At 34.4% G+C, this 27,960-nt stretch overlaps 1 protein-coding gene across 5 annotated transcripts in view; it reads right to left on the bottom strand.

Moving 5' to 3' along the window:
* FSIP1 (fibrous sheath interacting protein 1) overlaps positions 1 to 27,960 on the bottom strand; it is a 75,300-nt gene that overhangs the window by 30,221 nt on the left and 17,119 nt on the right. For all 5 annotated transcript variants that reach the window (XM_040067716.2, XM_058421068.1, XM_040067713.2 and 2 more), the window contains exon 11: positions 25,240 to 25,377. In XM_040067716.2, the coding sequence (XP_039923650.1) occupies positions 25,240 to 25,377 (138 nt within the window). The remainder of the gene's footprint in view (positions 1 to 25,239; positions 25,378 to 27,960) is intronic.

The raw sequence follows: 27,960 nt of genomic DNA, 5'->3' as shown, positions 1-27,960 counted from the left end.
ATCTGCCTTCCCTAAACCCCTGCTGGCAGGCTCTGATACCTTGATTGTCCTGCATGTGCTGTGTGATCACAATGAATGTGATTTGCTCCATAGCCTTGTTGGGCACCAACCTTGCATGCTATAAAAGCAGAACCAGATTCCACTCAGAATTTGTACAAGAGAGATCTGATTTACTTCTATTTCACAACTCAGGTGGCTTTTCAAATAAAAAAGCCCTACTTTTCTCTATAACACAACCAGCCTCATAAGGAATTAGGTCTAAAACTGGGGGGTTTAATAACTGCGCTAGAGAGATCCCTCAGCACTTTAAGCACATAGTTTTTTAATTTACCACCTAAAGTGCCCAAATATTCTTTTTCTTTAAATTCTTCCCATATTTTCCACTGGAAGAGATATTTGCCCTCATTTCCTGCAACAAAGCTTTTACTGTGCTTTATTAAAACAACTGTGCTATAACCCTGCTAACATCTGTGAAGGGTTACATTTGCTGGTTGGTTTGGATTTTTTTTTTAATGTCATAAGTGACAGTCAAAGTGATATAAAAGTTCCAGGCATTAAGCCTAAGCAAGATAGAGGACACTAGGGCTTATCAGTATTAAAAATTTGAAAGGAAGGGGTAAATCCTTCTATTTAAAAGACATTGATAAACATACAAATGCAGTGATGAGAGGAAAGCCTGCCTATAACTTTGCTCCCATTTGCTAGATATGTTTTCACCTTCATAATGCTCCAGTCTGATACTCATTAACTGGTCAACTAGGAAGCTTGATTTGAGTTTAAATAAAGTAGGAATTGATTGTAATTGAAGAGCACCCACTAAAGATTTTAAGTATCTGTACAATCCTTCATGGTTATAAAAAACACTGGCAAAGCCTTGCAGCATTCCTCCACAATTACTTATTAAGAGATGGACAAGCATCCCAACACAAAGCTTTTTCTTTTCAAAACACAAAACATCCACCACAATGGACTAACATCATGTAAACACATCTTTTTCCTTTCATTTAAGATACAGACTTTTAGAATAATAGGAATTATTTCTGTGAGAAGAGCAATAATTTCATGTGAAGAATTTCCAACTTCCAGTCAAGATGCTGAGATGAAGCAAGACATTTCACATATATACAAGTTTGCCCTCAAAAAGAAGGAAATTTTTCCAAAGTTAAAGCTAAAATCTGTAAAATGGACAGTAACAGAAATGGTAGCAGACAATGGGATCATTGTTTATAAATACAAAAACGTGATAGGAAATTAGGATATATAATATTAAACAAAAGAATATTAAGTAGTCACATGGATCCTCTGCTCCTGTAAATACTGTCCAAGAGGCTGTTGTCCTGCCCTGCTGACAAGGCACATTGCTGGCTCCCATGCAGCTAGACCCCCACATACACTAGGAAGCCCAGGTACTTTTCAGTGGAACTGCTTCCCAGCCTTGCAGGTCCCCAGAACTGTTGTTGGCAGTTCCTCTTTCCCAGGTAAAGGGTTTTGCTTTTATCCTGGCTGAATTTCATAAAGTTTCTGTTGGCCCATTCCCCCAGCTTGCTGAAGTTTCTCCGGACAGCAGCTCTGCTCTCAAGTGTACTGAGCTGAGAGTTGCATCACCCTCTCTGCTGTCCCCCTGTGTGGCATCACCTCCAAATTTCAACAAGAACAGTACTTTGTACACACCTGCACTTTATAAACACCTCTGTAAATAATGCTTCCCATTTTCACCTTATCCTACAGAAATCATTATCCAAGCTGTGAATCCCATGACTAAGTAAAATCTCAAGAAATCATCCATATCCCCTTCCATCTTCAGTCAGTAGCTAAAGTATGTTTTTTCAAAGTGACAGGATTTTATGCACTAATCAAAGCTTTGTATCCAGCTTAAACCAACTCTGAATATTACAACAAAAGAACCTGAAGTTACATGCCTCCTCTGACTGGCTGGATTTCTGCCATTCATGCCTACTATACAACACAATACCATTAATTGATGTCACAGTAGAAGAATTTTCCTCCCCTGGAGTCACAGATTCTAGAAATGCAAGCATTCAGGACAAATACCAAATTCAGTACCCAATTACATGTTCATGGCAATAAAGACTGAAGAGAACAAGAAAAAATATAGCTATATTAATAATCATAGTGGTACTCCAAATACAAAAATATATCTCTGTAGTTCACACTCTCAGCACTTCCTCTTAATATGAGGCTAGAAGGAACAATGGATCAAGCCTTTCTCATTGAAGGGAACTTGGGCAGAAATAACAATGTGTGGTGCATTGAGAGCAATAATGCAAGAAACAACAGGGGTTGAAGGATTAAAAACAGTTTGAATTTAGACAACAAAGAAAGAGACAAAGATACCAAAACAATAGCTTTACTTTTATTTTTTAATATTTCTTAAAGCATTATTCAGTGATCCACTGTGCACTACTTAAATTCTTATTTCAGTATGAAGAAAAGAATCCCATCAGGGTATGTATTGTGATGTAGAATTCAACACAGCACTGTTAAGGGACATTGTCTGCCACCTGGTTTTGACTCCAGTCTTACTTATGGCAACTAAAAGCTTCCTGAATTTAAAAGCTTTACATATTTTCCCTACTAGGGGAAAAAACTGCTTCTAAGAAGGTACTGAGAGTAGGGAAAAGAATTTTCCTTTCTACTTCTTCTCTTCAACAAAAGGAGAAAAATATCTTAAAAGAGATTCTTATCCTCCTCTCTCTATTTTCTCGACTAAGAGTATTTTCTACAGTGACTAAAAATCAGAAATTTCTTGCAGGAGACACAAAACAGAAGGAACACACAGGGGTCAAAGAATGAAGCTACATAAACTAAAGGAGAAAACACAAAGCATGAGACAGCACTAATGACGGAAAGATTTTGTAAGAAATTAAGAGATAAGTGGGTTTCAATGATCATAATTGTTCGACAACAACTCAAAAGGGACCATCTCTATTATGGGGAAAACAGGGAAAGAAAGGAGAAGGAAACAAATACGATACCAGAAAAGGCAAACAGAAGTTGATGTGGTAAATATAACACAACCAAAATTTGAGAAACAAGGACCAAGGAAAAAAGACAATTTTCTGCTTAATCCAAACAGTTTATTGGACTCAAAATTCTATCAAGAGCAATGAATCAGCCACACCTCCAAACACCTTATCAACTGCCCTGCTACATTACCAACTGTAATCACCTAGGGGAAAAAAGCACACATGAAACCACCATGCATTAAAAAGGCAACTCATGCTAAAAACAAAAAGCAAAACCCAAATTTTCAGAAAACAGTATGAATGCTGAGTGTTTCCTTAAAAGTTCCTCTCCTCCAAATATATGCTTTGAGCCTCTTGTTACTGGTGTGCTCTATAGAGAACAAGAATGTGACAAGTGGATAGAGACGTACTCATATTCCCTTTCACTCTGGCTAGTATTACAAAGCTTTTAACAGGATAAAGTTATATTTTATAAGCAGAGTCACTAGTATAACTATGTTTGTTATTTCTTCCTTTACGGTACATTGTTTCTTGGGTGACTTCTCATCACAACATCTTCATAGACATTTCATACTTAGAATGACTTCTAAAATGTTCGGTAAGAGTGTGTCCTCAGGCACAGAAAACTTGCCAGAGGAAAATATGTTTTGCAGTTCCACCCCCCGCCCCCCCCCAACCCCATAATATGACAGCATTCTCTCCAAAAGTCTTGTCCTTTATTTAAGGGAACCTACAAAGTACTCCTCTTTCTGGAATTAAAGCACAGTAATTTACTGAGCACAATTTATGGACATGGTAATATACTAATTGTTTAAAAGAAGAAATAAAATAGTGAAATAAACTTACTTCCTTGAATTAGTCAAAAAAGCCAAACCTCAAAATCTATGGAAGCGATTGAAAGAGTTGGTAAATCAAACTAGAAAAGGGAGGCAAACTGGTAAACAGTCATGTTCTGATCTGTACATAGGGGTCTAAATTACTCAGTCAGATCCAATAGAATTATCACTATCAATTACACAAAGAAATAGGCCAAGAAACCAAGTATTTTAACCCTATATAATGAGATTTATAAAACCTAATTAGGAGAATGAATTCCAATTACTTCAGCATGAGCTCTGTGCTTTCATTACACCAAAAAAATCTCCAGCCCCCAAAATCATATTTCCCCTTTTGAAACAGTGCATACATCTCACTGCTACTTCTTTAGAGGCATGAAGTGTTTGACTTTAGACATACAACTGGCACATCTTAAATATTGTTCTCCAATACTTATACTCTGGTTGTTTGTAAAAATTAGTTCCCCCAACATGAAATGAAAAAAATGAAAAAACAATGGAAAAAAAATAAAGGGAGCTGTTAATTCCATTTCCTAGTCATGTGGATTTTTTGTAATTACTAGATGTCCATAAAAAATAAACACTGTGACTTCAACAGCCAGAGGGTTGCAGTAAAAATGAGAGTGGAGATTCTTGTGCTTATCCAAATTCTAAGCAATTTTTGATGATTTCCTTCTAAATTAAAAAAACCCAACCTTTATATTTAATTTTATATTTATATGGTGCACATCTGAAGAGTGGTCAACAAGACAACTTTCCAGTATTTTTTTTTTTTTTGCCATATTTGCTCAAACAAGTGCTCAAATGCCTTAATGCAGGACTTCAAATTTAAAATTGGGTATCTGTTAACATAAAAATGATGTTCAATTAAATATTTTTAATGTTTAAAAAATGGTCACATTTCTTCAACTATCTACCCAAGTATTTTATATTGAAGAAGAAAATCAAGAGTTGATTTATTATAAAAATAACAATGATTTGCTAAAATCTTCAAATCTGGGAAATATAATCACATAGTTCATATTATTCAAAATCCACACAAGTAAAAAAAACAGGGTAATTGTTATTTAATCCCCACATATCTGCTTCAAACTGAGTAATGGCTTAAGGTTCTTTACATTTATTATTTCTAACGTCTTCATCTGATTACAATACTTTTCCTCAGAAAGAAGGCTGAAAACTAGGAAATAATTACAAAATGTTATCAATGAAAGAAAAGTCAGGAATTTTTCTGGGTAAATACAAATTATCATCTTCTTAAAATAATGATACATGTCCAGCCCATAAAGGAAGATTATATATGCACTGTTTATCTGTATTACAGTTATTGATGGAAGTGAAGCAACATTTTGGTTTATTGTTGTTGTCAGAAGTGGCTGACATTTAAGTCTTAAGAATAATGTATTTAAATTTCTTCATAATATATAGAGCTATATCTTTCAAGTTTCAGAGCATCTCCAGTTTCTGCTGTCATCAACATAAGCAAAACACATTCAACAATGTATTGCAATTTTAGTTGCCCTATGTATTTAAACTTGGTACAGTCATAGGAAGTATAGATGCATGTAAAAAATGCTTACAAACAGTAACAAATACTTGAAATAAAAAATACTAATAATATGAACAATTGAAACATTTTAATCTATTACCTTTATTTTTTCTTTAAGAAATATATTTCTCCAACAAAAGATTAAGCTACCTCTCTTGAAATTAATCCTGCAGCCAGATATACTCCTTACAGCTATGAAATTTAAGGAACAATATTAAAATCTTAACAGTAAATCACCTTCAATATTTTGCATGCCTTTGGGTATTGAATTTTACATCTGCAGCTAGGAAAAAAAGACAACCGTCTTGCTATTACTCAGCAGGATACAGATTCCTTTTTGTAAGTGGAATTCCAGACATTCCGTCTGTTTCCCATAAAAGTAGAAAATAGTTGGTCTTTAAGCAGATCAGTAATAATATATTTAAAGAGTATAGGTAGGAACCACATCCAGCCAAACAATGCACCATAGCAAAAAGTTTTTTTCCTTTATACAAAATTCATGCATATGAACCATTGCTTAAACAATTGTATTATTTACATATCAGAAGAAAAATATTTCCTGACTAGTAAAAAGATCCCAATTCTACAAAATTATTAAATATAAGAGACAACTACCAAAATGGAAAAAAGGGATATCTATCCTTTTTCACTGGCTGTGAAAACAGCCAGCCATATCAAGGCGTAATAGCTACCTTGCAATGTCTCCTCTGGTCATGCAAAAACTTTTTTCACATGATTAGAGTTATGCATCTAATTTATTATGTGCACACAATGGGCACTTTCCTATTGTGAAAGCAAATCTCCACGTTACTATGGTAAAAGCAGTAACTAGACGTGCAAAGAATAATTTGCATGAGAAAATGACTCTGCACACAGCCAATGTGCACTACGCAGAGTTTACTGATGCCACAGTGTTTTGAAAATTTAGCCCTGGTTTCTATGGCCTGATTTTGCAAGACAGCACCTAAGCAAGTATACACAACTGAATACACAAGTATAAACCTCATCTAACAAGAATTCAAAAATCACATAGAAGTCAAACTTCACAGACAGGATTATCGTAATATTTCTGCCCACCTTTTAGTGGAGGAAGTTCATAGTTATTGCCATAAAGAAAATGCAAAAAAGTATTCCACTTAGCAGAAAATTGCACTTTTATCCTAGAAGCATGCACTTTTGCTATGCTAAGGGATCTCTGAAATGGCCTAGACATTTTGTTGAATTATTTTTTAAAACGATTTCATAGGCATAGGCCACAATAATGAGTTATGTTACTTTTCTGCCATTTTCATAATTTCCAGTATTGCAAATTACAGGCCTCATCCTAAATAAACACAGGAAAAAAATAAATTATGGATATTTCTTTTAATTCACATTACAAGCATGGACCTGCAGGATCAGACTTTACAGTATGAATTTAAGTAGTGAAGACATAAAATATTATATGTAGTGAAGTAATGAAGTAAAGATCATAAAATATTAAATAAGTAGACTCTTCTTTTTGTACTTGAACAACCTTAAGCACATACATCTAATTATGACAAAGCCACTCAATTTACCCCTTCACAGTAAACGCAAGTATATCATTAAAACATCTATGAAATTTCACCACCATAGAAGCATCTAAATACAGAAATACTGACCCTATTTTAAACAGAACTATTATGTTGGTTCTGGAGAGGGAAAATGACTGAAAACAAAAGTGAGGAGATGATTATGTCTAGAAATATTACATATCTTTCATGTGTGCTATGAAAGAGAACTCAATAGCATGTCTCTGAAGTAAGGCACTTTGAAATCCTATATGCATTCTTGACACTTAATCACCTTTACTGTTTAGTCTACTTGTCACACTAACAAAACCTCACTTATAGCAAGGTTTCCCCTTTTATTAAAGATTGTTTTGCAGGGATATGCCAATAAAGCATAATCATAATCAAAGGATGCCAAAACCTAGAGATAAGCTACTGACATTCTGGACACCCTAAGCCAAACTATCACCCTGTGCCAAACTACCACCCTGCTGTTATAAACAATAACGTAAGAGTAACATATTTGTTATGTGCATACATTCTGCTTCCACAGGAAATATACCTAAGACATTTCCTACTGTTTCATTTTCTATATGAATGGTACTGATAAATCCTAATAAATAAATATTGTAACTCAAGATGAAAGCTATTTCTAACATTGTCTATATAGTAATAGCTTTAACAGTTCTTTGACCAATATTCCCTTTTCCCAACAAAGGGTTTAGTAACTTTTTCAGCTTAAGTTTCTAGTAACCTAAGTTTTAATTCTGAAAAAATGAAAAGATAGAAAACAGATACTGTACTGAGCTAAAGATGTCATTCATTGTGTTCTGTCTTGTACTGCTGTTTCAGCCGAAGTATTGTATTTTGAATGGTTAGTTCCCTTTTCTTACCGCTTTGCACAACTTATGTATTACTAATGTTCAAACACTAAATACACCTTTTGACTTTTGTTACTGATAACTCTACTAATTAACAAAAGTAATTCAGAATCAAAGAAGGATAATGAAGGGGGAGAAGGATCTGGAGCACAAGTCCTACGTGGAGCTGCTGGGGGAGCTGGGCTTGTTTAGCCTGGAGAAGAGGAGGCTCAGGGGGGCTTAACTGAGAGCTTCATTGCTCTCTACAACTACCCGAAAGAAGACTGCAGGCAGATGGACATTATTCCATGTAATGAGAGACAGGACAGAGGGAATGGCCTCAAGTTGCACCACAGGAGGATTAGATTGGATATTTCTTCAGGGAAAGGGTGGTCAGGCATTGGAACAGGCTGCCCAGGAAGTGCTCAAGTCATCACCCCCGGAGGTATTTAAATGATGTGTAGGTGTGGCACTTCAGGGACATGGTTTAGGGGTAGACTTGGAAGTGCTGGATTGGACTCAATGACATTAAAGATCTTTTCTAACCTAAATGATTCGATGCAAACCTTCTTGATCAAAACTATACTACATATGGCAGAAAAAAATTTTAAATTTATTTCAGAATAATTTATCCAATATTTTCGACATTAAGTGAAAATATTTGCGATGTTTAGACAAATGTTTTAAACAACTTGTACACTACAGAAATCTGAGATACAAGACCACTATTATCAGTAGTTTCCTATTCCAGAATTCTTTGCTAACGCTACTGTGCTCAAACACAAAATAACTACAAAGAGGAAGAAGAGTAATGTTTGAAAGAAAATTAATTCCATTTGGAATATTCTTCTTTAAATATGTATTCTGCTCTTTCTCTGTCACAATTACAAAGACATAACAAAGAATGTGGCTCTTGAACATTTCTGATAAGCTCTGTTGCAAAAGCCATAAATGTTATGGCTCATTAAACAACTGCTTAGTTTACCTGTCAAGACTATTATGCATGTATATTCATAGCTAAATAAAATGTTCAAAAGAAGCAATAATTCTGAGTGACTAATTTACAGAGTTGTACAAAAGCCTAAGAAGCAGCACAGTATCAGGCTATTCTCCCTCTTTGCAGAGATAATCAAAATGATAGTATTTTAAAATCTACGCCACAGGTAATATATTCCATTTGATTCATTCAAGATTTAGGACAGGAAATAAACGCTGAAGGAAATTACTGCATAAATGACATTCCTTGAAACTAGATGGGCCTGAGAATGAAAGACTTCTTATTTTATCCAAGTTATAACATTCATCCTGTACTCAAAATACAGAATAATAGTATTCTGCTCAAAATGAAAGAACATCTGTCTACTTTCTAGTTTTTCAGAAGGTAAACTAGTAAAAAGTCAGTCTAACACTTTTCAATTTTACTAAAGGCAATTATGAGCCTAAAGGCAACTAGCTTTAGCTTAGAACCTTAAAACTGACTTAAGACTTCAGCAGACTCCTTAAACATTTCAAGTTTAAATGTTAAACTAAGAAACTACACGAGGGGCTTTTAATGTTTTAGGCATCCTGAATCCAAGTACAAACAGCATTCACAGAGAGCATATGAATGAACATGCAGGACTAAGTGGATTTCATTTAGTTGAATATAGCCTTTCTTGCAGTGTACACTCATCTATATATCAAGAGTTCCTAAAGTGAATGTCTTGCAACGATTTAAGCACTTTTATGTATCTTATCTGAAAGAGATGCAGTGATCTAATACAATATTGGACTTATAAATTAACTTACAAGTAACCTCTCTCTTTGAATTTACCTGACACCTGCTTAACTTCATCTACAGTTAAAACCTTCAGAATAGAGCAATCTGCATAAGCCACTTTGCTTTTTGTACACAAGCAGTTTGTGAAGGATCTGGCAGCACACAGAATTTTGAGCAGAGTCTCCCTTTCTTAACAAAAAGAAATTCAAAGGGCTGAAAGAACACCAGCTTCCAAAATTTTATGTCAGTACTAAGAGAAATAGAGCATATTTTTAATTATTGTTTAATTATTTGAAGACTGCATTTTTGGGAGCCAAAGTAATAGTTACTAGTCCATCAAGTTGAATGTTAATTGTCTTCAGGGATTTTGAACTAAACAGCTATACAAGAATGATTCAGAGTGCATTCATACAATTTACTTCAAATCAAGTGTACCTTTACTTTTTTTTCCTTGCAATAACAAGTATCCAAAATCTGAATGCTTTTCTTCAGAGCAGAAAGCATTTGCAATTTTCAGCTGTGGCTGACAACTGGCTGCTATGCAGATAAAGCAAACTCATTGCAGGGGGCATTCATTTCACAAAATTGTATTAATGATTAATCAGACTGTAGTTTAAATGTTCTCCTATAGAGAATATTTAGCTAGTTCAAGCCAGACAGATTGTTAAAGTCACCAAATTCAAAATTTAGCTTGCTATACCGTAAATCCCTCAAAAATGGGATATTTCAATCTTGCACATTATATTGTTCTTATACTATATTACTTTATAGCTTTTACACTCTTCTAAAACTTCTGTTAAAGACATTAACAGTTTTGTTGTATCAAAGAGCTGAAAGTCATTCCCATCTTTACCTTGTTTCATTTGTTTCCTTTTGTCTACATCACACATTGGACACCTTTAGAAGAAGAGTGTAGGCTTTATTCAGGCAACAATTTTTCCCTTTTAGTGAAAAAAACAACCTAGTAATGCCTAATGATACATGGAGATTAATTAAGACAACTTGACTGTTCTCTCTAGATTTCACCAGAACATAAATAATATTTCTGCATGAGATTCTGGTATCCTGTACCAAAACTACACATCAACACTATTTAATTTAACCTTACTTATACTTTATATTTATTTGCAGTTAGCAAATCTGCACAACACCTGGCAGTTCATAGTTTCAAATACATAATTGTGAGGCAAACCACAGAAATGGTTTTAAATTGAGAAGATTAAGAACAAATTGAATTAGAAAGTGTTTGCTACATGCCGTGTTCCAAAAATGAGAGAAAATTATAAATCAGGATAAAAATTTTAAAATTTTAATTGCACATTAAAATCCGTTGTCCTCACAGTGCCTGCTCAAGAGAATTTATAAAAGTAAACTCCACATTCAAAATTAACTAAACATAAGAGGAACAGCTGTGATCTACATTGCCCTGCTTGATATGGTTAGTCCACTCACACACTATGAAACTCAAAGCAAAACACTACAAATAATAGCAAACAGAATACAAACAAGAAGCCTGAGAGACAGTAGAGAAGGAAAAGCTAAAAAGTCAAGAGCTCCATCCAAATACATAATCCAGTATGTGGAGTTTCTGTGATAGGTTCTGCCAATGTCTTAGATACTTACATAAAAGAAATATTTTCCTTTTATTTAGAAGTAATTTTTGTAGTGGAATAACAAGCAAAGTTGTGAACGAATAACTTAAAGAGTAAAGGATGTAAGCGGAATTAAATTTTTCAACAAGTAATATTAAGTTTGACAACAGTCAAGCACATCTCCCCCCACAAAATATTACTTCCCTTGAGTTCTGGTTGAGTTTTGGGTTTGTTTTTTTGGGTTTCTTTCCTCCTCTGCAGGATTAGTGGGAGGTCAACTGTGAAAGTACAAGTAAGATTTGGCATAATCATTTTCTACCTGGCAAAAATCCAGATAATAAGTCATGTAGTATAATATAATTAGTAGCTTGGAGTTGTTTTGCTGTATGTATTTGCTTATGAAGCAAGCTCAACAGTTTATCAAACTTTAACTGTAACACAACTCTACTGATTAACCAAGATCTTTCCTTCCCATACTCTCAGCACCAATTACTGGTTTTATCCACTGTTACCTCTGTTCTCAGATGGTATCTGTCAAGCACAGAAAATACTCTCATGAAGATCTTACCAAGCTAAGCAGTTACTGAAAGGTGTGAGTATCAAAATCAAGTAGTAACTTCAGCACTCAGTATTAAAATTATTCTGCCCAAACAGTTCTCTACAGTCAGTCATACTGCTTTGTGACTTCTCAAAAAATTCTGTGGGATTATGGCTGGTCTTGATTTATGTAATCTTTTAAGAAAATGCATGCAGAAGAGCCCTAATGAAGCTAATTATATAGGGGTGGGGTTTATTTAAATGGTTTATCTAATACTATCTTCAGAAAAGGTTTACAAAACTGGGAAAAAAATAGGATTCTTCAAAAGAGAAGAAGTCATTTAATGTCATGTACCATCCATCTGGTAGATTGGAGATGTCTCTTCTCTAGCTATATCCAAATGTATTCCATATGTTCATAGAAAGATTCCCCCAGTATTAGCTGCACAAGTCTTTAGTCATTCAAAATCAAGCTATCCAAATAAGAGCTTATTTTTATGTACCACCTTTGCTCCTAAAGGCCACTGAAGTGCCGCATGAAACTACCTAAATTGTCAGTTAGAAAAATAAGTCAATCAGCTGTTGAGAAAAGCTTCCTGAAGGACACAGGAAATGTGGAAAAGGATCCCAATCAAACAGCATACCAGACCAGAAAAAAGAAACACCTTATACCAAAAAAGAGTTGAAGTAGGAACAATAAAATTAGCTGAGCTGGAATTGGTTGTGACACTAGTATTTATTTCTACAATAGTTAAATACAATTCTGATATTTAAAGATTAAAATTCCCATTATTTCAGTTTTGTTTCTGTGTTTACACTGCCAGTTAATAGGTCAGTTTCATGTCAGGAATGAAAGAAAATCAACAAAAGAGGGAAAACAGTTTTTATTCTGAAAGTACTTGTAAATTGAGAAGATAGGAACTGTAGTCTTTTGAGTGCAAAGATATTTCTTATGAATTTAATAACTTAAATATTTTGCACATTACCCCTCAGAGATGAAAAGTAAGAAAACTTTACTTTCCATCTTAATAAAAGATCAGAGGTTCTCTCTAAGGCAGCATTTTTGTGGATTTACATTTTAATATAGAAAAAATAATCTAGTAAAGCAAAAGACAATTAACTGTAGCCTAACACTGATGGCACGAATTTCTGCTCTTGTTCTTTCCATGACACTGAATTTAAAAGAAGAATTTAAATCAAAAGATTGCAGTTACATCATCAGCTTTGTCACTTGCCCACTGAAATCCTGGCCAGATTTTTTTGTGTCCACTACACCATTCATAACATATTCAGTTCTCTAAAATGCTTTGACTTCTGTAATGCAACACCAAGAAGAAAAAAAAAAAAAAAAATTATGTAATAGACTATTTTTCTTTTCAGGCTTTTATTTTCCAACACATTTTTTCTGATTTTAAAAAGCATCAGTCGCCCACATAATTTATATTTTCTTTGCCAAGTCTTGACACCTGCAGTTACTTATCACATGGAGAAAAATATCTGGTTTACCACTATCTGAGAAATTTGCATTTGGACTCTTGATTTAACAATTTCCAAAGCTCCCCAAATGAGCAGAATTAACTGTATGGAGGGGGGGGGGGGAAGAAGCAGAAAACAAAATAAAACAAAACCACTAATTTCGGTTTACTTTCCTAGATTTTCCATAGCAGCTTAATCCCATAAAATCCAAAGTAAAGCCTGTTAGGTATAAAAGAAAAGTGCAAAGCTCCCCATTTAAGGACTAGTTACAACTCATTAAAGTAGGGACACATATAATTTGAAGCATTAGAACGCATGCTGAAATATAATTAGTGGCTATGAATCAAACCAGGATGGATTGAACTAATTCCTGGAATGCTATTATGGAGAGTACCTTGTGGAGAAAGAATGATCCTTCTGTTTGCACAGCAACTAAACGGCTTCAATTTACTTTTAAAATTGACTCGAATTGGGATAAAGGTCCAGGACTTCAAAATGTGGCCTTCTAAAAATAATCAGCCTGAATTATGCCTGTTTCACACTGTGATACTTGCAACCTGGTTACAGGCAGCAGGGATAAGGCTGCACTCAGCTTATTTCACCGCTTAATTTATATGGTAATTACCACACCACAGCCAGAATGGAGAGCATCTGCCAAAACTGAAGGCCCCAGAATAATAAAACTGACATGTGCTGTGATATTGTTGAAGTGCTGACTAAGAAACTTCTTTTATCTCCTCTTGAAGCTATAAAATGGTATTCGTGTTATTACTAGCAGGGAATTTTAACAGCCTTGCACTGACAGCAATTATGTAACACATGCACAAAACAATAGAGTTTCACATCACTTAATAAATCCTTGAGCTCTCTTAGCTCCAGATCTCTCGCTGGCTGGATTTTATGGTCTGGTAGTTCTATCCGACCTTCAGAACACCGAAGTATACAAACCACAAAAGCACTAGAAAATTATTAGAAACAACTGGCTTTTCTCCCTGTTACATCTATTTAATGAAGAGGGCATGAGGTATAATGACAGAGGTTAATTAAAAGATTTGTCCACTCACTTGACTCTGTAGCTAAATGATGTTATAAAAACAAGCAAGATACAGATATTACTTTTCCTACTATGATCATACCCTTATTAAGCAACACTTGCATTTCGAATTTTAAAAAACGCAATTTCTTTAGCATGCAACAATAAAACAGATTTAGTCTAATTTGCCTTTATTCATATTTATGACAATAAAAGCATGTCATTAACATAAGGAATCTAAATTTGCAGCTGATTTTCCTGCTTACATTACCAATTCTGTTCCCAAAACTATGCTTTTTCAGCTTTCATATATTGTGCCTGAAACTTGTATTGACAGTACAAAAGTTTCATTAAAGAACTAAAACTATTGTGCCATAAACGTTTAAAAAGCAAAGTGTCAGATAAGGAAGTTCAGAAAATTGAAAACAAAGAATACAATGACAAGTTAAAAGGCCATTTCTATATTGGAACTTGTATTACAGGATAGTGTTCGCACTTCTCCAATCAAAAAGTGTTTGACAGGTGGATTGATTAAAAAGGGAGAAACACTGTTACACCCTGAGAAAACTACACAGTGACTGAAGTCAGTTGGTAACAAGACAGAGACTGAAAAACCAAAGTTACTTATACAGTAATTTGAAACACTGATAATTTAGGGTTTTGTAGCATTAAGTTGGAAAGGCATTTGTTTGCATAATGATTGTTGGCATGAATTCATATGCACCCCTAATTTATCTCCACGCTTCACACCTATAATATTTACAGGTTACAGTCTAAGTGTGTCATTCATAAAGAGTCTGAATAATGTATGCATGACCATTTCTAATGTTTCTTCACAAGTAAGTCCATACTCTCTACATTCTATACAGTTCTTACTTCTGTCATTTCTTGAATTAACATAATTCAAGTTTATTGTTATATAAGTTCAGGTTAAAGACATGCCTTTCTGAGAAGGACCATCATCATACTACACTTGAAATTTCTCTCAGAAATATAGGCTACAATGCCTTCCTTTGCATACAATACCAAAAAGATTACCATTCTTTTGCTCCTTTACTAAATTAAAAATTCTTAGCTGGTTACTGTTATCACTTTGAAGTCACCTCATTACTGCTTTCTAGCTTTGCCTCTAAAAATACTAGTAATAAAAACACTTGTTGGTACTTATAATGGAATTTATTTCCTCAGTCAAGGATCCTAAATTAAAAAAAAAAAAAAAAAAAAAAAGTACAAGATACTGTATATGAGTGACAATTCTAACCATAAACAGCTCTAATTACTTTCCCAGTTACACCTGTTATATATACACCTGTTAAATATATAACATATACCTGTTAAATATATAACATATACCTGTTAAATATATAACAAATCAAAAAAACTGTAGCAGTGTGTTATATTTATATGCAATTACACTGAGAAATATACGTGGCTTCAACAAAAAACCCTCTGTAGATTGCTCCTCACAAACCACAGGCTTCCAGCACACTCTTAATAGGCTTCTATTACATTTAAGCCAATAGCAGAGGACAAGCACAAAATGTTTGTTTCCTGTAGAATGAAGACTCCCTGCTGAGAGACACCACTCTTCCTTGATATTTCTTTGAAGGAAGGCTTTGATTTACAGAAAGAAAAGCAGCTAGGAAGAAAAAAAGAACTGCTACAACCACGTGTTCATGTTTGCAGAAGCAGTTATTCAGTTTTAATCTTCTTTTCCATGAACATCTCAAAAAGTGAAACCATTCAGAACATTTAAATACTCTTCTTAGCAACAAATACTGTTTAGTGTTCAACACATATACATACCACAGTACAATTATATTTTGTATTGAGGCACTAGAGAAGATAAATGCAATCAAAAGCAAAATATATCGTTTTAAACAAAGAACACCAATAGTCCAGGCAGAAAAGACTATATGACATGAATAATTACTAGATCCCACCAGACTGGAATGGAGAGTTCTCTACATGTCAGAAAATTAGGACAACCACATAAGGAATAGGGAGGTGTTCTAAAAAAATGGCTGTAGCAGAGCACATACAATGGGAGATTATTAGTAAGGAGGTGTGTTTAATTTTGACTGGGTTTTGCATTTGGGAAATATAACTAAGTACACAGTTAGTTTACTCTTTAAATTATAATGAAGAGGGAGGAAAAAACAGCCTTTGAAGATATAGTGCAAATACTCTTGAAGGAATAATTTACAAATGTGAAACTTCTTCGACAGAAGGAATTCAAATAAACCTATTCACTCCTAAACATAATTGGCCGAATAGAAAAATAAAAATGTGTCATATTAAGAAGCACTTCTTACACAGCACAGTCAGTATCTTCTGTTTTCCAATGTCAACTTATTATAATGGGCTTCTTTTTTTGGTACTACCTGAATAGCTGAAACTAAAGGTAACATCCTATACAGAAAGCATTTCTCCATAACTAAGTAGTACAGAACATATAAAAAGTGGTCATTATCATGCTGTATTATGTACCAATGTACACTTCTCAGTATCTCTAAACAGATCAGTGCCAAAATGAAGAAATAAGGAGGTGAATTACACAGAATATTCTGAATTGGAAGGGACCCATAAGGATGATCAAGTCCAGCTCTGAAGTGAATGGCCTGTACAGGGATCGAACCCCCACCCTTGGTGGTATTAGCACCTTGCTCTAAGGGGAAATCAAATCCAAAACCAAACCAGATGAGAGAAAAAAGACCCAAAGGAAAGATCCTACAACCCTGCTCCTTTAAGAACTGGAGGACTGTGTTGAAGGTTAGGATTTATCGCAAAGCATGAGGCCATGCTTCGTACTCGGACGCAATCAATTTGTGTGATGACAATTACACTTGCCCTGCATAGTTACAAAGTACAAGCCCAGAAAGCAATTAAGCAATTTCTAAGTCTCAGCCTAATTCCCCTTTTTATAAGAGGAGGCCTCAATGGCTAGGACACAGGCGAGTCTGAAAAATTTTCATCACAGTCCCAAAACTAACTATTAGGGGAAAAAAAACCAAAAAACAAAAACCAACATGATACTAGAAACCATTAATCTAGATCAATGATGAGACTGCTACCAGAATAAGGAAGTTCCTAGTCCCCACAAAACAATCTGTTCATGCATTTTGCATGAGAGATACAACCAGTGCTCAATATTCCACCCATCATCAGGCCAGAGAAATAACATTCTTCTAATCTATGCTGGTTTGCCCCTGAATACTTTGCTCCTGGATGAATACCGTAATAGCACCATGGGAAAGATGATGTCCTTCCTCCTCTGAATCTTAGAAAAGGAATTATATAGGGTTAGGTCACTCTCTTGCCAGAAGTAAAATGGAGATAAAGCTACAGAGATGAAATTGTTGAGGTTGAATAAAGTGGGGGCACCCCCTGAGACAGGCTGTGTTTCTGAGAGAAAAGAGGCATAATTTTGATCATGCCTGATAACATGTTTTGTACCTATGGCTACTGGGGTCTATTGGCATGCTCTGAGCATGCCTAGCAAACAGAGGCCATAGACAAAGGAATGCTCAGTCCAGCATCAAAAAACAGACTTAAGCATGAGACAAGCCACGAGGTGCCCGACCCTGCCAAACTGGCAACCAGTACAAATACTCAGTAGCAGAATCTTGGGCATTTATGTATTTTTTCCATCACAAGTTTATATGCCCTCAGCTCTAATAAGAGAGAATATTTTAAGTGAAGTTTTTCTAGAAAGAGGACATCCCAGCCTTCTAAGTATTTTTTGATACTGACCTGCGCTGTGCAGCACAACTAAAAAATATGATGTATAATGAGACCGTTTAGATTTATGAGAAAAAAACTTTCAAGGCTTTTCTCCAACCAACTTTGTTTGACTCTGTAAACAGGATTACCCTGTTTCTGAAGATAAAATTACTACATTCATGCTAGAAATATTGCTGTTGTCATCTCAGGAAACTGTTCCTAGAAGCCAAAATTCCATTAGAAATACTTCAAGCTTTCAACTAAGCTTTGTCACAAAACTCTGACTATCAAATTTATCAGAGTATGCTATCAGTTTGCTTTAAAACATTAATTGCAGAATCCCTCTTATCTATAAATTCAATGGTATTTTTATATTCTTACAAATCATACTGAAAATAACTTTTTGTTTACCACTACTGCCTTTCATAGGTGAAAATATACATTTTTATATATATATATATAAATATTATATAGCTTAAACTGAAATAACATGCCAACAGCAATACTACAAATAGTTACAGAAGTCACATATTGCTAGGACATTTACGAATGTTTTGGCCTAGGAACCCGATGTTTGATGTAGTTTACAGGTGTGTCTCCAACCTGTGTACCTGCTATGTGTTTTCTATCGTTCCCTCTTAGAGATGCTGTATGGTTACACTTGCATCCTGGCTTAGTAAGCCAAAGTGTCTCAAGAAAAAACCCAAAGCTCTACTACACAGTTTGTACATGCAGACATACAGACACACACAGGTATAAGATAAATTTACAGCTAAAATTTTCTATGTTGACATTTATCACAGACTCAAAATCACACAGCCACCAACTATAAGATGTAGAGATGCGTTTATATGCTACTTATCAAAAGATTCTCATCCACAAAGGATAAGTTACACCTAAGTACACATTGCAGAAGGTTTACTTCACAGCAGCCCTTGTTGTTTTTCATTTCTCATTTTGAATGGGACATCCTAGGGCAAAGCAGAGACAGCTTTCCCCAACAACATTTGCAGAGAAACAGGGGCTTTTTCCTGACTATTTAACTTGGGAGTACAGAGCACAAGTGGGCCAATAAAAATAATATTTCTTTCCTGTTGTAGCACATTAATCACTTTCCTACAGAAATTAAAGAACAGTGCTAACTTGCAGCAAGGAACGAGAAGTCCTGCATTTGCCAGTAGAGATGTGTGACAACAGGTAAATACTTTCTCCTTGCCTCAGAGAGATATGCACACTTCAATGATGAAAACATTATGGTGTTGACACCTCCTAACCAGAGAATTTTTAAGCATTACTTCAATATTACCACAGCTAGAAACCAGAGTTATTGCATTGAAATGTGATGCTACATGTTGTACAAACAGGGAAGAGAAAGCAGAAATTAAAGGCCTAAATAAACCTGTTATAAGTCTATCCATACTAAAGGTACATGTACACAGATAGTCAAGCACCTGGAAAACAACAGAATTCCACTGCTCAATTCACTTGACTATCTTTAACCAGAAGGCTTCAGGCATGAGCAGAGCAATGAGCAATTGTTTAAAAATATAACCACTGGATGAAGGGCACCATCCTGCTTTGAAGCCATGTATTTATCTCAGCCAGAGTTCAGAAGGAATGAAAAAGAGCATTATGAGTAGATACATGGAAGGCAGGTTGGAGATGATGAGAGAGGTCAGGAGACAGAAAAATGGATGACAGTAAAAAAAAGTAATAGGCAAATATTACTGTTGAGGTCAGAGAGGACAGCAATGTGACAAAGATATACTGAACAAATAACACAAGAGAACAGAAGCAAGTCAGTTTTCATGGACTCTTTCAGCACCTAAGAAGAAGCACATTTAAAATAATCATATGTTTGATGGCGTTAAATGCCATTTATAAATAAAATTAAGAAAGAAGTGCAGTTACACTTAAGCCATGTTAGAGACACAAAATGGGAGGAGATCAAATGATGACTCTAAGTAGCACTACATGAATTTAGAGATAGGTGAGCAGTCAAAGATACTTTGTTATTTTATGACGGCAAACACCACAATATTGCAGAGTTGTAAACCAGCAGAATTGTTGCCCTAACTGGAAATTACATTTTGGGAGAAGGACGATCAGTACACTGAATTGACAGAAAATCTGATCATTCTAGAAATCCATTATATTTAAAACAGGTCACATTACAGGGATCAAATTGCAGCAATGATTTCTCATATACAGTATCAATAAATAGCTAACACTTATGATGCAACCGGCAATATTACTTATCACCATCATATGGATGCAGTTCAACTTAATAGCCATTTACAGAAATATTATCCTAATTTTCCATATGAACTAGCATCACCATCAAGAGTTTAATATTGATCAATATTTTTATATAATTTAGTTTTTAAAATTTAACACATGTACAAAAATTATTTCATTTTATTGAATGTTAATGCAACATGTAGTTTTAAAATATTTTTATAAATACTTCTAGCAGCCACTTCATTCTTATCCACAGTACAGCAAAAAACAATGAACACACAGTAAATTTACTTAAATCACGAGCAACAGATACACATTTTGTCAGTCTACTATTAATCTCACTGCTCTCTTCTCATGTGTAGTAGCTGCTAAATGAAGAAAATAAGATTTTCACACTGATATTTTCCCAGGTGGAAATGTTACCACATTTCATTCTGAAACAATTCTGTACAACCACATAATTAGAATGAAGTCTTGTAAAATATGAATAAACAAGATCTGTTTGAAGCTTGACAACAGCTTGACAAGAAACTTTAGCACCTGGTAGGTACTTTTTGAAGAAATAACATAGAAAGTGGCATATCTCAACTTTTTTTAGATATGCTGTCCTTTTTCCCTTTATTTGGTGCTATGTGTTATGAAAATGTTTTATTAAAAAAATTTTTACTTTTATGGAAAAACACATGCTTATTTAGAAACTAAACACCACATAATACCATAGAATTAAAATAAAGATCTTTGCTATTTATCTGCTATAGTCTACAAGGACTACCAATGCACAGACTACCTAAAAATATGGCTGTGTTTCTGTGTTCAAAATTATTAGTTAATTTCTGGAGAGCCTGTGATACAATAACCTATTACAGTATTGTCTGGTTGACAAATTACTTTCCAGATATGTGGTAGGGCTTTATGTTAGTCTCCTCTTCCCTTTAAAAGGGAAGAAAGGAACTATGGCAGAGGCCAGGAAGAAATTACTCTTCTATTCTGGAAGTCGCCTAATACAGACTCAGGATCAGGTACACTGAATTCAATCAGTATCAGGGCAAAAACTGGAACAAGACTATGTGTAACAACAAACTCCATCATCACCTTGATGAACAGCAGATGATCTAAGTGATGTAAGACTTTCTCCAGGACCAAACAATAATTAATTTTATCCTGAGATGTCCCCACAGATAAACTTTATTTTGCATCAAAAAGAAAAGATTTATGCTTTTTAGAGTAAGTTCCTGAAGGTAATCAAAGCTCCTGACAGCATTGTCACATTTATTATTTTTGTTCTTCATCATCCTCACCAACTGCTCACCTTTCCACAAACTTCAGCTATTCCAATAACGAAATGTATATTTTCCTAATACTACCTGATATTAAAAACCCCTTAATATCTAAAAATCACACAATGCATTTGGCCGCGAGATTGTATGAACTTGGGGGAAAAAAAATGATTCCTAGAGGTGTACAGACATCTGATAAATTTACATTTAAGACTAAGGTCTTAATGCTAACTAGCTTCTCTTAAAAAGCATTTACCAGAAGTAAGAGGACACCTTTTTTTTCAAGTAGGTATCAGTATCTCGGTCGTGCTGAGAGGTAATTGGCATTTATACTTATATCTGTGTATACACACTATTACATGCGTATATTTTTGATTTAATATATTTAACCAAAATCCCAAAAGAGACCTGTGTAGGTAGACTTTTGGCAGGAATTAATCAGCTTCCAGTGTACTACATTAGAAATCAACACATGTATAGCCAGCAAAGGTGGAGCTATCTTACATAATAGCTTGCTTTGATGCGCATTTAAACCTACTGTCTGCCGTGAAGAAATTCAACACATCATCAAACGTGCCAATGGATTATCACAAACAGCCAATGAGACAAAGCCACAATTGAAAAATAACTACATTTATTATTCTTCCTATATAAAATTCTTTTCATTAATGCTCAGCAACACGCATTTGGCAGCTGAACTGGGTATTTTTTTGAAGCAGCAGTTAACAATGCAATCCACAAAACAAAGATAAGCTCAGTGGTTTCCAGGAAACTGAAAGATGAAAGAATGCGGAGAGAGTCAGACATGGTTTCAAATGAAGAACAAGTGAACTAAGGTCAAACTGAAACCTAAAAGAAATTCAGCAAGGGTCCAGATACCACGGTACAGATACATTTCAGTTGGATTGAAATTTCACAATGGATTTCAACAATGCATACAATACATTCTTTGGTATATGAATTCACTAGGGACATTTTTGTTCAAAGTAAAGGAAAAACTCAGATTCCAAAGCCCTTAGTTTCACTAATTCAAGTGTAATATTCAATTACACTAATTCAAGTATAAAATCAGCAGATTTTATGTGTTTATATCAAAATAGATTAAATTTAGATTAGATTAAAGTTTTATCTTCTGGCTTTGTTTTGTGAGTTCACTCCCAGATTTAGCTGAGATCATGAAGTCTTACAGCATATATGAGTTTAACTTTAGTGGAGGAATCCATAAATTTCATAATTTTAGAAGCCAGCACCTATTAAATAGCCTCCTCCAGAAATATGATTAATGTATTCGTTCTCCTTGAAGAGAAGGTCATTACCATTACATAGATAAATTTAGATAATCCATTTTAAAGTAGTGAAATAATACAGCATTCTACCATACACACACAAAAAAAGTTAATAGTTATCTTCATACCTATTGCAAGTAATGCCCTAACACATGGAGCTAAATTATGCTTAGTTAAACTATTCAAAATTTCCACCTAGGAATCAAAAACAAAAAATATTTTGTCCAAGGGACTTTTCAAAATACATTTTAACATAAGTTCTCTCAGATACTGAGTTCGTAAAATACTGTATTTTACAGCTATCAGATATGATCATGCATTCAGAAGTAACACTCCTAACTGCTGGCAAATCACCTCCTCTACTCAGAGCAGAGGAATTTATTTATTATTTTACATAGTAAATTACAGTGGTTTGGGAAAGTGTAAAGGAGAAACTGAAATGCAATGGGAATTTTAAAAATGTGCGTTTTAAATACACAATTTTAAAAAAAGCTAGAAAAATATCAGTTCTAAAAGCTGCACACATGGACTCTTGCCACAAGTAAGAGGCAAATCTCTCACAACCTGCATTTTATAAAGCAGAAATGACAACTTTATTACCACTCAAAATATCCCCCAGATCCATGCCTCAGAATTCCACATACAGTGAAGAGTGCCACCTATTGAATAAAAAACAGTATTTCTAGAAACCAGTAAATTATTCTGGAAACACGCAGTCTATGTACTCTCTTCCTCAACCCAAGCTTTCAGTTTAGTTTTTCAGAAAGCCGTGTCTTGGCAGAGACCAGATTTGCCAGAACTCCACAGTACTTTGGTACAGAAACAAGGTCCTAACAAAACTGCCTATGTTATATGATTTAAGAAAAAAAAAAATCAATTATATGTGTGGCATTAAAAGGGGGAAAAAAAAAAAAAAAAAAAAAAAACCACAAACAAAAAACCACCACACCACTCTTTTTTTAAGGCTCTTCTTTTTTCCACACAAGAAAGTAAAAGTAAATCTACTTGCATTCAGACCTGAACACATCTTTGCCTTCACTGACAACTGAAGTATCTCACAAAGGACTCACATATTTCAAATCCACATGCCATGATCTCAGTCATGCTAGAGAATAGCAACTGAGCAGAAGACAAGTGAGTCCCCTTAAAGAAGCCCTGCCAGGTGACATTCTGTATTTATAAACAGTGTAAATTGCCATTACAGTCTATCGATTTAGAGTTTTAAATACACACAATCTAGTCAGGGGAAAATGAGTGGTATATTGCAAGAGTCTGCATGTAATCTGATACCAAACAAAACTGCTAAAACCAACCAAGATTTGGAACTGACCCATTTATACACAAATATTTGAATGAGTCAGCAGCCCACAGCATTTCCCAGGCCTGTTGTAGACTACCATAGAATCCCCAGACACACTTCCTCAGATTGTGCTTGCCTCATGACCAAGGTCAGTAGTGATATAAAGGTCAATGAGTAGAAAAATATGACAATATGCAGACTTATTTTATCTGATTACCCATTAACGTACTCAATATACAGAAGTTCACAGATTTCCCCTATTTGTCTCTCTCTTTTAACTGTTTAATATAACAGAATAGTGCATTAAAATTAAGTTCTACTATTGTTTTGGTACTGTGAATAAATAAGAATTAAATATGCTTCCTTACTGTAGTCACACACACAAGTGAACAGCCTCTAAAACAATCCCTGTCCAAAGTCTTTGTCCCCATACTTCATATGTACTTCAGTACTGCCAGAATAAACCTTGAGTATGTAGAATGGCTGAAGCTTTTGCAAATATAGCAACAGTGCTATGAATAATTGAGATTATCCCACTGCGGTTATGCTGCTACCTGAATCACAAAGCTTTTGATTTACACTGGAGATCCCTTTCTGAGGGTGATAAAAGATAACAGGAACAATACTTTTCCTAAGTCTGATTCCTGTGGAGAGTAAGCCTACTGCTGAACAAAGACCTCCAAGAGATAAAGGTAGACTATATGGATTTTTGGTCTGTCACAATAAACTTATATATTTATGTTTTTCTTACTAAGTGAAAAAATTTAAAATCAGCTACACACAAGAAACAAATTTCTACAACGCACGGACATAAAAATGTCACTTTTCTTTCAATGTAGTGATAATAAAGATTACCACAATAACTTAGCGTATACAACCTTCCCATCAGACTTGGTCCTTTGAAGAACACTGAAGTACATGAGCCATTAAAAAATCCTTTTAGGATGTATTTATATATTTCTGTTTATGCTATGCCCTTCTGGGGAAGAAGAGAGGAGGATAATGTCTTTGGCCTTGAAAGACCCTATACTAAAGGTAAGTATGTATTACAACTGAAAAAAAAGGATTTTCAACAAGATTAAGAATAAATTAAGAATTTGAGACTTTTGCCTGCATATTTATTTGGGGATACCTTTCAGAAATTTACATAAGGTTAAAAAACTTGTTTTTGTTTTAAGACATTTATGGAATGATAAACTCCAACGTTTCCAGACTGAGGGAAGAAAAATACGACAAAAATAGGAAACTTACAAGACTTCTCTCTAGGGATTCCAGCTGATTGTCTATTTCCTTCAGACGATTCTCTTGATAACGTTTTTCCTTATTGTCCCGCAGAACCTTTTCACCTGGAACTGTTTCTAGGCTTCTGTTTGCATAAACCAGAGACTCCTGAGAAAATAATTGATAGAAGTTAACCACAAAACTTTAAACTGCTTCACAGACACATGAGGGTTCTTTTGATTTCTACTAAGAAAAAAGTGAAATGCTTAGAGTAATACAACAATGTCAAATTCTGCAAATTTGCATTATGTATATTTTCAAATACAATAGCTAAATATCAGGCAAGACATATTTCAATAAAAGAATTCTTACCCTTTGCATTTTAAGAGGAATTTCTCAGTCTCCAGATCTAACACTTGGATGCTTAATTTCCACTACAATAATAAAAGCGCTCTGAGAATAGGGGTGTCTGAATGACTGGTTCAAAGTTTGCTCCCATTAACCATACTGGGATCAGAATTAAGCCAGAAGGAAAAGGAAAAGCTGAGCCAAAATGGCAACAGCTTTTGTTTACTAGGTGTCATGGAAAATGAGGAATAACTCTCTCTCTGTAAGTTGGAGTTAGTTGCCCAAATTAAAGATTTGGGTTACACATTCTCACATCCTTCAATAGTTTTGGATTATTTTTTGGAATATTCTCTGTTTGGAGATTCTGAGGTGTGTATCAGTCCTAAATATATTCAGTATTCAGGTTTCAGTATTACACGTAATACTGTACGTACAAGTAATTCAGTTCCTTGAGAATGAAAAGTATTGGCAAAACTGCAAAGTTATGTTGTAATCAAAAAAAGCAGAGCTTTTACTTGCAAATTATAGATTCTATAGAAAAATCCAATAGTGACAGAGGTAAAAAAGCCGAAGAAAAAAACCTTTCCCCATCTTGATAATCAATTCAACCCAAAGACACATGAGCAGCCATAGACTAAAAAAAATACTCTATTCATTCTTACTTTCAAAAGCAGCTCAAGAAATTTTAATAGACACACAGGAAAAATAATTCCAAGTAGCATGCCTAATTGGAAAGAAAAACAACCTTCGCAATTCAACTGTAAATTCCTAGGCTACAACATACAAAAAACTGTACCAGTAAACAACTTTTTCTAAACATCAACCAAATCTATGAGTTCTGACATTTAAATCAAACTATTAGTTGCCTGAAAATATTATTTTAGTGTATTATTTTAATACACTAATAAAGTTTGAATATATATTTACAACCAGTAATAGTTGGCAGTACCACAATGACAGTAAATGTTCCTGTAACAGACATATTTCCTGCTTCATTCTGTATTGCTTTTGAAATCATTAATAATAATATATTTGATACTTGACCATGCTGGAGCATTAAGATGCTGCTTTCTCATAAGTAGTTCTTACAGCCTCACTTCTCTCATCCCTGAATAGTAACTGATACAAACTCACACAATATGAGTAAAGGCAAGGCTTTTCCCCACTTACTAATTTTTTAACATTCTTCTCAAGCTATCATGAAATAAATGTAAGAAGTATTATATCAAGGAAAACATTTTATTGTCAAAGTTTCACATACTACAAAATATGTTTTGTTTCAATTACATAGCACATGTATATAGTAGAAGTTCATTTGAGATCACTTCATCTTTCACATTTTTAGATCTGTAGAAAATAAAACTGTTAAACATTTTACGTAAGAGAAAATACAAATGCTTAGCAAGAGCCAAAGTTGTAACAAACATAATACCAAAGAGAAATATGCAGTATTTGAAATATCTGTCATTATTTGTTGCACTCCCTTTTCTCCAAATTTTATAAATAAATAATAACAAAATCCCACCCAATGAAGTATATTAGTGTCATACAATCATCTTGAGGCATAAAACTGACAGATCAGTTTATTAACCTGCTTCTAACCATGCTCTGAAACAGATATCATCTGTGAAAGTCATCTCTTTTGGCAAAGCACAGGCATAGAGAATAGGTGATTAAGGAGTTCATTAACTGAAAAATTAGTGTATCTTCTGAATTTTGAGTATTTATTTAGTATTAAATGGTTAACTGTAATTCACTTCTATAACAGAAAAAGGGAATATTTTCCTGATTAAAAAACCCAATCAGTTACGAAAGAACTCCTCATGGTAATACACATTAATTAACTTTTAAGACCAGCAAGCCTACAGATATTATTGTTTCTTTGAATACCATCTTCATTTGCTTTAGTTTTCAGGTAGTTTCCCAGTTTTTCAAGCTGGTAACTGTACTCATCACACACAGTCTACACTTCATATTCTTCAGCCTATCATTTTCCTGTTTCTTTCAGGATTACATTCAACTTAATTTATTGCTCCCCAAAAATATTAAGTAAGACAGAAACATTTTTAAATTTAGTTAATTTGGCACCAGAGCAAAGAAAGAAATTTCAGGGAGAAATGCAGTTCTGATGAGAAACATTTCCATGTAAAAGAGAACATTAGTTATGCAAAAGCATTCTTAATCCAGCTGGACTCCTTGCACAAGAAGATGAACACGTCTGCTCCTCTGTTACAACTCACCTACGTTATTGCAGGATAATTAAAGCCCATTAGTAAAGATTTCAGAGTGTGAGAATAGTTCCTGTATCCTGTCAAAGTATCCATCCATGACAAAAAGGACATCTCCCTCTGAGGCAAGAGTGATTGTCTGCATCTTGAAAGCTAAATCTAATGTAATTCTTGG

The sequence above is a fragment of the Hirundo rustica genome, chromosome 6 (assembly GCF_015227805.2).
Source record: "Hirundo rustica isolate bHirRus1 chromosome 6, bHirRus1.pri.v3, whole genome shotgun sequence".
NCBI classification, from domain to species: domain Eukaryota; kingdom Metazoa; phylum Chordata; class Aves; order Passeriformes; family Hirundinidae; genus Hirundo; species Hirundo rustica.
The sequence above is the reverse complement of the archived record's forward strand: the minus strand, read 5'-3'. Positions and strand labels throughout refer to the sequence as shown.